At 45.3% G+C, this 12,205-nt stretch overlaps 1 protein-coding gene across 1 annotated transcript in view; it reads right to left on the bottom strand.

Moving 5' to 3' along the window:
* Nucleotides 1–285: 285 nt before the first annotated feature.
* AFF4 (ALF transcription elongation factor 4) overlaps nucleotides 286–12,205 on the bottom strand; it is a 907,016-nt gene continuing 895,096 nt past the window's right edge. The window contains exon 23 of the mRNA XM_078653083.1: nucleotides 286–2,284. Coding sequence (XP_078509209.1) covers nucleotides 2,157–2,284 — 128 coding nt within the window. The 3' untranslated portion in view covers nucleotides 286–2,156. The remainder of the gene's footprint in view (nucleotides 2,285–12,205) is intronic.

Genomic DNA, 12,205 nt, shown 5'->3' with positions numbered 1-12,205 from the left:
TGTAACCAATTCTATAATTGTAGGTAGAAATCTGGGTATACAAAAATGTGTCTTTCGTTTACTATGAAGCCTCTCTCAAGATCAGTCAGCAAAGACTGAAGAGAACCATCTTGTGAAACAAAGCTGCTGATGTAACTAGTTTTTAACCATTTCTGGAACAGTGCATTTGAAAGCTAGGGTGGAGTTTGAGTTAGAGTTAAATGCTATTCTCCATTTTTATCTGTTGGGAGTATTTTCCCAATTATAGAGGAATAAAATAGGCACATGTGTAGCATCTCTCATATGTTTGTTTCAGGTATCTTCATTTATTTGCATTAAGGCAGCGATTGAAGAGAAAATCCAAGAATGATCCGTTTTGAGAATTTCAATGTTCCTGTTTAAAAAAAAAATGCTGGGTCCATATGAACCACTTCCTAGTTAGTAGAATCTATAGAAACATTTACTTCAACATTTGCACCTTCATAAAAAGTCATTAATACATTTTTTGCAGCAAAGCTGACAAACACTACTCTTGTGCAGCACACCCTTTAATGGGTTCCCTTATGGATGTGATAAGTGAGAACAGTTCAATAAAAAGATTGCTACAGGGGAGTCAACTCCTGGAAAGTGGCAAGATATCACAAATTAATACTTTGTTTCAACGGACAGTCAATCTTGCAGCCGATCATTAGATAGAAGTAATCTCTGAATCGCCATACAGAAATTTGGAGATGCCTGGGTGCTTAAATCCATATGTGAAAATTTTCAACCAACTAACCATTACTCTAAAAAGCAGTGACTTCCAAATTCTATTTAGCACACAAATGATTTGCAAAATTTGTTGCATTCTTCTCATGCAGAAGCACACAAAAACATGAAGAGTAGTCTTTTTCAAGTACCAAGGACTGAAAAAAGTTTGCTTGCCCAAGTACTTCTAATCTATTTAGACCGAGGACCAAAAACTCCAAGGTTTCAGTCTGATACATGCAAGCAAACAACTCAATACTGGTTAAAGAATTATCTATTTCATGTCACTGAGAAGCAGACATTTATTTGGAGCAGCCAGTTCTGTATTATCCTCTAATTGTGCATGAGTAAAACTGCTTTCAGCTCATTTCATAGATTTGCTGTGTAAAAATGTAAAATCCATAAACACTGTTTAAATACTAACCATCTTTATATTTAGCTTATAGCTCAAAAAGAGCACTATACTGAAGCTCTTCAGATATCTAACAAATGCAGCTTGTTTCGAAAAGGAAGGCTGTCCTTACTTTATAAAATTCATACACTAATGGCACATAAGTTCAGAATCATAAGGGTACATTTCATATCCATAAGCCACAAAGGGCAACAATCAATATTCTCTTCTAAAACCTCATACCCTGTGTAAACCTTTTTATATTGCATCAAATGCATTTTTTTTAATCAGCCTAGTGATTATTCTGGTGTTTATATGACATGGTTGTGTTGGACAAGTCCGGTATAACTAAAATACTTTTCCATATATGTGTGTGTTTGAATATATAAATATTTCATTTTTTAACTATATTTAGAATGACTTTTTTTAATCTGTAGAAGAATAACTCTTAAAAATCCCTGCTTAACCTTTTGCACAGATGCAAACAAGCAGTTTTCTATATGAGCTGCATGTGCAAGTGTAACGATGACTGTCCCTACACTTTTACTCTTATGGAACCATGGGTTTTTACACAATCTCTACTGCAAAAAAGACATAATCCGTACAGATATAAAACAATAGCATGATTTTGTAGAATGTTCGTTATGAAATCTGAAGTATAAATGTATATAGTGAGTTTCAAAATAGCCGAGCAGGTTTGCTTTTTCTTTAAATAATAAAAAAATAAATAGGGGTCTGCATGATTATTTGTGCAATATGATAAAATCCGTTTCCACTGCAGATTCATTCATTCAATCAGCATTTCGTGATCCAGATTTAAAAAATATTTAAATAACGTTTTAAAATGGAAAATACTAAAGTTCTTTAACAAGAAGTCATAGATGTGTAAATGATAAAACACTGGAAAAGATGGACAATAGTCCATAATCTTAGTGTCAATGCAGCAATGAGTTATGGCAGTCATCCTCATCAACAGACACAGTGTTTGGGAGTAAACGAGAGGCAGCAAAAGTATCCACGTTGAGATTCTCTCTGTTCCTTAAGAAATTAATTTGGCATCCAGACGTAACCAATGTAGCCCTTGGCGGGTGAAGCGTACCAGTTCGATCATGGTGCTCGTATTGAATATCAGTGGACCCATGACTTTGTCCAGCTCCACAAAGAATTCTAGAAGAAAAACATGTTAACTTTAAATGGATTCAGAACCTCCAAGGCAAAGATTTAATTTTCGTTTCATAACAAGTGAAGGCCTTTTGTAAAAATGACTTATATAGGACTTATTTTTGGGTGACAATGACAACTATGAGCTAAAGAGCCTATGAAATATAGCAACTAGGCTGGAATGTCTACTTTATTTCCTTTAGAATGTAGACAATAGAGTGAATAGGTGAAATTTGCATTTGCCTTATAATAGCTTTTTTTCATTATCACTTTGAGGCAGTAAGGTGCTCCGAGTGCCAAGAGTAATGAAACATCATTTTCACATTCATGGCTTGCACTAAAGAAGTGGAATTAATAGTAATTGAAAACCTGAAGGCTATATGTTGATGCCATGATTAGTTTCGAAAGTCACTGGATATGTTACTTGAAAGGAAAATGTTACTTACCCAGTAAGCATCTGTTTGTGGCATGTAGTATTGCAAATTTACATGCTTAGCATAATCCCACCATTTAGTGTCAGATGTGTGCAAGTTGTTTTTCTTCAAATAAAGTCTTTCAAATCACAAGGTATAGAGACTCCTCCTCTTGCTGGTAATGTGCACGGTCATTTACTCCACTGTTACACTGTATTCTCGGAAGAAGGGTGAAGGATGGAGTATGAAGTATAGTGCACTGTCCATGCTAACGAAATTTGTGCAAACTCATAAATGTAAATCTAACAGTAACAAACACACGGAAGCCCCATTAATCTTGTGAATACAATACTGAGATTCCAAGTGGGAGCCGGTGGCACCGTAAGAGGAGTGAAACCTTCCAGGAAGGCTTTAATGACTGGAATCCTTAATAGGCAAGTGTGTTGTCTGTTTTGCAGCTATGCGGCTGCTGCCGCTAGGTGTATTATAGATGTAAAAGCTAGAGCGGATGTATGCAAGTTAAATAAATAACAGACAGTGTTCTGAACATTGGCTCCTAAAGGCTCAAGGTGTTTGTAATGAAAATAGTGAACACATCTTTTCCAATTTGTAGCTTAACAGGCAGAGTAGTTGGCTTGCATGCTTCTTTAAGATTGTCCATGCAAGATTGCAGTAGATTTAAATAACCAAACTCTAGGACTTCAGGAGCTAAATTGCAAGGTTGAGGGATCTGGGTGTCTGATTTCTCCAAGGTTCTCCGTGAAAAGGTCCCGCCTGTTCTGCAGTACATCGTGGGGAACTACGGATAGTTCTAGGAGTGGGGTGAACCATGGTTGCCTCGCCCACATGAGAGCCACTAGGATAAGGGTGAGAGATGTCTGCTAAAGTTTGCGAACCACAAATTGAATTTATTGTTTTCTGCTGTGGGGAAAAAGTCTACATCTGGGTGACCCCATCGTTGGAAGTATGGGAGGATGACTTGCGGGTGGGGAGTTCCCACCCGTGGACTTGCTCGCACCTCCTGATGAGGAGATCTGCAAAGTCGTCGTCCACTCCCGGGAGTTACTCCACTAAGGCGGATGTTGCATTGGAGAGTCCACCTCCTGATAGTCTGGGCTAGATGTCAAGGTTGAGGAGACCTGGTGGCTCCCTGCTTTTGATGATGATACATTCCAGTCATGTTGTCTGTTTTGATCAGGACTACCCTGCCAATCAGGTGGGTAAGAAAGGCTTTCAGCGCTAGAGGATCAGCTAGAAACTCCAGGTGATTGATGTGGAAATGTGTTTGGGGGATTGTCCAGCGTTTTGGAGAGTCAGATCTTGTAAATGCACACCCCAACCCATGAGAGAACTGTTAGTTGTTATGATCCTCTGCGGAACTAGGTCTAGGAAAGGCAGTTCTTTTTTAAGAGAGTGTAGGTATTCCACCACTGCAGAGAGTGGCAAGCTTGATGGCCCATCAATACTAGATCAACTTGAGTCCATTGGTGTGCTAAGCACCCTTGTAGCGGACACATGTTGAGTCTGGCATGAAGTACTATGGCTATGCTTGAAACAATCATACCAAGGAGATGCATAACAGTCCTCATTGTTACCTTCTAATGAGGCTGAAACTGCGAAATTAGCGCCAGGAAGGAATGAATCTGGGCAGCATTGGCGTAAGCAATCACAACGTTGTGAGTCGAGGATGGCTCCCAGGTAGGGTTATATTTGAAAGGGTTGGAGATGGGATCTGGCTGCACTGATGGTAAAACCTAGTTGATGGAGAAGGTTTATGGTGGCCTGAGTGTGTTGAAAGCACTTTTGATGAGCTGTGCTTTTGATGAGCCAATCATCTAAGTATGGAAACACGTTTATGTGTTGCTTGCGCAGGTAAACAGCTACTACTGCTAGGCAATTGGCGAAAACCCTGGGGGCAGTCAGACAGGACATTTGTTTGGCTTATTACTTTAGATAACTTAAATGTTTGCCTTAATTTCAATGGTAGAGATGTTCGCTCAGCTCGAGGAATTAGCTCTTGGAGGAAGGCATACTCAGACAACCCCAACTGGCACCCACAAACTGGAAGGAGTTTGATTTAGCACAGTAAGTGTGTTGATAGCGCATGAAGGACACGCTTTCTGGCAATTATACAGGATTAGTTAGGACTCATATGAGGAGAGACAAGAACAGGTCAGAAAAGCTTTCGGTAGGTGTGCTTTCCTAGGAATATTGCATAGGTAAAAGGCAGATAGTGAAGGTAGTACACATACACATGCCATGACTTCATCTTCACCAATGGATTCAAACCCACTAGTTTTGCACTTGCCCCAATAGTGACTTATTATGGCACATATGGATAAATGCTTGACCTGCTGGCCAAATGTATTCTCTGTCAGAACTTAGTAGATGTTCAGTTTGCTGTATGATAAGTGCATTTCAGTCACAGCACTGCACATAACGAATAGTTTCTTACCTGTCAGTGTAGTTTTGCAGCTTGAAGATCTTTCTGGATTCACTATGCTGTGCATATTCCGCAATCTGGTGGTTGGGTCCGGAATCGCAGTCTTTTTTCTCTCTCTTTTTTTTTTTCGTAGCCCAGGTGGGCGTCGACGTCCCACCATTTGGTGTACCTTCGGTGACGTCGGCATGCTTCCGGCGGAAGCTCCAACCCTTGGGCGCCATCTTCGGATTCTTTTTTCTGTCTCTTTTTCCTGTGTTTGTAGTGAATCCATGGCTATGTTTGTTAATCCGTTTTTCAACGTAATTCTTTCACGTATCTTGTAAGCTTCAACTTGCTTTCTTTTCTATGTGTTTCCACCTTCTTCTCCAGCCTCATCTTTCTGGCGGAGGCGGGTGGGTTCGCTCGTGAATCCAGAAAGATCTTCAAGCTGCAAAACTACACCGACAGGTAAGAAACTATTCGTTTTGCAGCGTGAATCTTTCTGGATTCACTATGCTGTGCATAGATTTTGTAGCGGTTTTGTTACTGTTGTGGCGGCTGGGTGGAAGATGAGCGTTGGTTGTTGAATATATGTTGAAGCACTCTTTGTCCTACTTGTGCTTCCTTGTTCATCTGTACATCCACGCAATAGTGCTTAGTGAACGTGTGCACTGAAGCCCATGTTGCCGCTAGGCATATGTCCTGAATTGGTATGTTGGCCAGAAAGGCAATTGTTGCTCCTTTCTTTCTGGTTGAGTGGGCCTGTGCCCCTCCTGTTAGCTCCTGGCCCGCTTGCTTGTGGCAGAATTGTATCGTTTGTGCGATCCATCGAGCTATGGTGTTCTTAGTCACTGGTTTACCCATGTAACTGTTTGCGAAGGATACGAAGAACTGTTTTGTCTTCCTGTGTCCCTTCGTCCTTTCAATGTAGTGTATCACTGCCCTTCTTGCGTCTAGAGTGTGGAGCGCCCTCTCAGCGCTTGTTGTGGGGTTCTGGAAGAAGCTAGGAATCTGAATACTCTGATTCATGTGGAACCTTGACACCACCTTTGGCATGAAGTGCGGTTCTGTTCTCATCACGACCCTGTCACTGTGTATCTGGATGTAGGGTTCCTGCAGTGTTAGTGCCTGTAGTTCGCTCACCCTGCGTAGCGAGGTGATTTCTACCAGAAAGGCCGCTTTCATCGTCAGCATTTGCAGTGATGCTTTGCGGATGGGTTCGAAAGGTGCTTTCATGAGCTCTGTCAGTACCACATTTAGGTTCCAAGCCGGCGGCGGCATTCTTTTTGGTGGCGCTATTCTTTTAGCCCCTTCCAGGAATCTTTTTACTACTTGAGATGTAAAGAAGCTTCTCCCTGTTTCTCCTCTTGTGTATGCCACAATCGCTGCCAGGTGTACCCTCAGCGAGGATGAGCTTAGTTTAGCTTTTATTAGGTGCGTGAGGTATCTTAGCACTGTTGATTCCCTGGTCAGCTTTCTATGGAGTTTTTTCTTGCAACACCATTGAGTGAATCTTTTCCATTTTTCCCCATAGCAATTGCGTGTGCTGGGCCTTCTTGCCTCTCGCAGCACCCGCAGGGTGCTCTCTGGTAGTTTTAGATGTGCGAACTCTAAGTCCTAGAGCCAAGCTGAGAGATTTAGGCTCTCCGGCTCTGGGTGTAGAACTTCTCCTTTTTCCATGGAGAGTAGGTCTCTTCTTTTTGAGAACTTGTGGGGTGGGCCCTGCGCCATCTCCATTATATGCGAGTACCAGGTCTGCCTGGCCCACTGTGGTGCCACCAGGATGAGCGTCATGTTGCTCGTACTGCATTTGTTGAGAACCCTGGGGATCAATGGTATCGGGGGGAAAAGCGTAGGCAAATGCTTTTGACCAGCTTATCCATAGGGCATTCCCCTGGGATAGTGCCTCTGGTTGTCTGGATGCAAAGTATTGGCATTTTGCATTCTGGCGTGTTGCAAACAGGTCTATTGTCGGAGTGCCCCACCTCCTGAATAGTCTCTCTGTTTCCTGTATGTTGAGTTCCCACTCGTGGGATGCTGAAGTCTGCCTGCTGAGCCAATGCGCTTCTACATTGTCCTTCCCTGGCAGGTGTATGGCTAGCAGGTCTATTTTGAGTGGTATTGCCCATCTCCAGATTTCCTGTGCCAAGCTTGACAGAGGGAATGATTGAGTTCCCCCCTGTTTGTTGATGTAAAACATCGTTGGGGTGTTGTCTGTTTGTATCAGCACCTTCTGGTTGTACAGGTGCTTCTGAAAAGCCATGAGGGCAAGCAACACTGTTTTCAGTTCCAGGTAATTGATGTGTCTGACCGCATGCGCTGGGTTCCACAGGCCCCTCACTCTGAGCCTGTTCATGTGTGCGCCCCATCCCTTCTGGGCTGCGTCTGTGGTGATGGTCACTGTTTGGTCCGGTGGCGTTAGAGGCTTCCCTATTGTTATCCTCTTTGGTCCACCACTTTATTTCTTCCTGCACCTTGTGCGTTACAACCACTAGATCCTCCCAACTTCCTGTAGCTTGTGACCATTGCTGTTGCAGCCACTCTTGGAGTGGTCTCATCTGTAGGCGTACATTGGGGACCAGGTGTATGCATGACGCCATCATTCCCAAGATCTTGCTCACTGTCAGAGCTCGCCCCTTCTGGTAGTGACGTTTCCCCCTCAGAAGGCTGAGTGTCCTCTTTTCGCTGGGTAACACCCTGCATTGGACGGTGTTGATTTGAGCTCCCAGGAAGATCTTCACTTGCTCCGGTTCCATCGAGCATTTTCCCCAGTGTATGGAGAATCCCAGGCTTGTTAGCATTCTTGTGACCTGCTCTGCATGACCCTTGCATGTCCTGTAAGAGTTTGCCTTTACGAGCCAGTCGTTGAGGTAGGGGTACACGTGTATCCCCTCTCTTCGCAGATGTGGGGCCACTGCTGCGAGGCATTTGGTGAAGACCCTTGGTGCGGACTTTAGACCGAATGCCAGGGTTGTGAATTGGTAGGGATGCTTGTTTGCTGTCAATCTTAGCAAGTGCTTGTGCTGCCTGTTCATGGGGATGTGCAGGTACACATCCTTGAGGTCTATGGTGGACAAAAAGTCCCCGACCTTTATCTGTGGGATGACCTCCTGTAGGGACGTCATCTTGAATTTTTGAGTCTTTACATATTTGTTTAGGAACCGTAGATCCAGGATGGGTCTTAGGCTTTCGTCCACTTTTGGCACCAGGAAGTAGTTGGAGAACACACCCCTGTTCCGTTCTTTGAATGGGACCGGTTCGATGGCCTCTTTAAGGAGGAGTTCTTGAGCTTCCTCTTGGAGCAATTGCAGCTCTCTTCCCGAGTGCTCTCTTTTCTTTGGCATTCTGTTTGGTGGTCTCTTTTCCAACTCTATGCAGTATCCGAACTGTATGATGTTGAGTATCCACTTGTCTGTGGTTATTTTTCTCCACTCCTGGAGAACAAATCTCAGCCTGCCTCCTACTGGTGTTACATGGTCTTTTGTGTCTTGTCCGTGTAGCCCTCGCCTCTTTGTTTTCCCGTGCTCCTCCCCGGAGTGATCGAGTGGGTGAGCACCTTTGTTCGTGTGAAGTCACTTAGAGGGGGGTTGTTCACCGCCTCTCCTTCTCTGGCCCGTCCGTTTCCTCTTGCTCAAAAGGACTGGCCCCTGTTGTGATAGTTCCAGTTTTGCTTCTGCTGGCCCTGGTGACCTTGGTTGTCACTCTGTTGACCCTGGTGGAACGCCTGGTGTGATTGTCCTTGCTGGTTTCCACCCCTTCCGTTCGGCCTCCGTGTAGGGGTGCCTCTTCTCATCCCCCTGAATTGCAGGGCCCCCCTGGACCTTGCCGTCTCGTTGTCTTTCTTCAGTTGGGTGAGTTTCTCATCAACTGGGGCTCCGAACAGTGTTTCCCCATTGAAGGGTGTGTTCAGGATGTTGTTTTGAACCTCAGTTTTGAAGCCTGAGATCCTGAGCCAGGCTTGTCTTCTCTCTGTGATGCTTATAGCCATCAGTCTGCTGGATGTTTCAGCCCCATCCAAGGCTGTCTTCAGGTACGAGTTAGCAATGCTTTTCCCCTCTTCCACAAGGTGTGATGCCCTCTCACGGTATTGATCCGGGAGGTGCTTGAGCAATTGGCTGATCTCATCCCAATGCTGGTATTGATACCTGTTCAGGAGGGCGTTGGAGTTAGCCATCCGCCAGTGCATTGCGGCGTTCCTCTCAATTTTTTTGCCCATCAGGTCCATCCTCCTGCTATCCTTGTCAGGTGGCGGCCCAGATGTTGTTGGGACGTTGGCCCTTCTTCTGGCCGTTGCAGCGATTATTGAATCTGCTGTGACGGACCCCTTGATGTAAGCAGGGTCCTGGGAGGCGAATTTGTATTTCTTCTCCGTCCTCGGCGTGATTGATCTGCAAGTAGCCGGGTCTTTGAACGCTTCTTTCCCCTGGTCAGTGATACTTTTCAGCATGGGCAAGAACTGGCTTCTTGTCTGCGTGGGGAGCAATGTTTCCAGCAGGAAGTCTGCTTTAGGCTTTTCCTCTTCCAGCTTAACCCCATAATCTGCTGCTGCCTTCCTGACGACCTCATTGTATGCCCCAATGTCATCCGGCGGCGAAGGCCTCGAGGGTATGTCTCCACAGCCTCCTCCGGGTTTTCGGCCTCGATGTCCTGCCATTCCTGGTCTTGGGCCGTCGAGGATCCTGAGCCGTAGCTTGACAGTTGCTCCCCATATTCCCCCTCTGCGTAATAGAGGTCCTCTTCCTCTTCGTGTTCCGAGGGCTCCGGAGTTTTCGGCGGCTCTTCGGCGTCGAACTCCTCGTGCTCCTGCACCTCAGCGATGGCAGTCGCTGGCTTCGAGGGGATCTTGTAACTTTTCATCTTTTCATCGAAGTCCTTCTTCCTCTGAAGGATGTTCTCCATCTCGGCCTCAAGCCTTCTTTTCTTCCTCTCCAACTGTGCGGCCTTCTAGTCGTCGAGCGTTACGGCTGCTCTCTTCGACGGCGTCATCGACGTCGAAGCTTTTTTCGGCTCCTTTTCCTTCCAAGTCGAAGACCCTTTTTCGGGGGCTTGCTTCGACGACCTTGGCTTTTCGCCGGTCTTCGGCGCCCGGGAGTCCTTCTCGAAGGATCCGCTGGGCTCTTTTTCGGAGGATGCAGCTTCGGTCGTCTTAGTTTTCGGCGCCGGTGCTCCCTTCGAGGCTCTAGACTCTGACTTTCGAGAGTCTGCCTCAGGCTTTCGAGGCCGTGTCGAGGTTTTCGGGGTCGTAGACTCTCCTACCTTGTCAGACGTTTTCTTATCGGTATCTGCGACCGTGAAGTCATCTGGACCCTCGGCGATGTTGTCCACGTCGTCGGTGGAGAGGCCCAGTTCGTAAAGCGTCAGGGCCTGGCTTTTGCCCTGCATCGTGTAGTGAGCTATCCTCTGCTTCTCTCGAACCCGGAGTGTCTTCGGCTTGAAGACTGAGCAGGCGTTGCAGTCTTTGCTCTTGTGGTCAATTGGCAGGCAGAGGTTGCAGACCGGGTGCTGGTCCTTCTGCGCGAACTTGTGGTGGCAGTTTCCGCAGAATTTAAAGGTGTCTTGTACATCCCTGCGCTCAGCGGGCCCCCTGTGTGCGCATTCCCCAAAGGACGTCGAAGATCTCGAGGTTCTTTCCTTTCTTCGTCGTCTCCTCTCTGATGGTCTTCTTCTCCCAATCTTCTCAGGCTTTTCCCGTCGAAGAGTTGTTGTATTTTCTCCTTTTCTCCTCCAAAACTTCTGGAGCTTCACACGAAGATTCAGACCCAACGGCGGAAAAAAGAATCTGAAGATGGTGCCCAAGGGTGGGAGCTTCCGCCAGAAGCATGCCGACGTCACCGAAGGTGCACCAAATGGTGGGACGTCGACGCCCACCTGGGCTACAAAACAAAACAAACAAAAAAAAAAAACGACTATGATTCCGGACCCAACTACCAGATTGCTGAATATGCACAGCATAGTGAATCCAGAAAGATTCACACTGCACAACAGTGGATGGCACATATGCTACATTCTAATGTACTACCATGTGTTTTAAAAACTACTAATCGTCATAGTTTATGACGTCCTCTTTAGAGAACTACAGGCAATTTACAAGCATGTTTGCTTTAGTTTCAAATGCAGATATGCTCACTCAGTTCATAAAAAAGGCCTCTGAGGCATACTCTGACATCCCCAACTTGCATCCACAAACTGGAAGGATTTGGATTTAGCACATTGAATGCACTAAAGGCGCAAGAGAAACATGCCTTCCTGAGCCTCATGTGGCTGTCATGGGAGCCATTAGTAAAGGTTCACTGGGCACGCATTTAGTGATGTCCAGAAAGGAGGCAGCAGTTACCTGACAGGTGGTAAAATGTAGTCAAACTGATTCCGCGCTGTGGCGTATGAATGTGATGGGCCTTTGTATGGTGGCGCTTTGTTGATGCAAGTGCACTGATCTGTTGGATTGAGCCTGTGGCTGCCGGTATAAAAGTCTTGTGTGTGGTGCGTGAATAGACCATATTGGTGCCTTAATGTGGCTTTATGGCTCACCTTCAGAAGGCTTGGTGTCAATATTTAGATACTTTGATGAGTATTTTTGCTTAGAATTCAGCATTTCTGGAGGTGCTAAAAACAACCAGTGTAAGTAGTGGATTAACTTTAACAAATTAGTACCAGAATTATATCTGTGGCAGTAAGATGGCCCTGAGTAAGACTTCATTTACATTATCATTATAGGAAGCTGTGGACTTTGTGCCATAGCTCAGCTGTCACCTAGGCAAACCTTCACATTTTTTAAAACTAGACAACCAGAGTAGTACAGGGGTGCATTACTTGCATGGCTCTCACCAGGTTTATTTACCCAGAACCCCATGCAACACTCAAATTTTGCGTAAAAAAGGAAAATGCTACTTACTCGGTATGCATCTGTTCTTGGCATGTAAAGCTGTAGATTCACATGCTTTGCATAGCCTTGTTGGGTTCGGATGTTTGCACTTTGTTTTTCTTCGAAGAAGTCTTTCCAGTCACGAGGTAGGTGACTCCTACTTTCGGTGATAGTGCGCCTGGGCATCGACTCCATTGTTAGATTGTTTTCCCGTGGTAATGGAGTTAGTA

The sequence above is a fragment of the Lissotriton helveticus genome, chromosome 7 (assembly GCF_964261635.1).
Source record: "Lissotriton helveticus chromosome 7, aLisHel1.1, whole genome shotgun sequence".
NCBI lineage: Eukaryota > Metazoa > Chordata > Amphibia > Caudata > Salamandridae > Lissotriton > Lissotriton helveticus.
The sequence above is the reverse complement of the archived record's forward strand: the minus strand, read 5'-3'. Positions and strand labels throughout refer to the sequence as shown.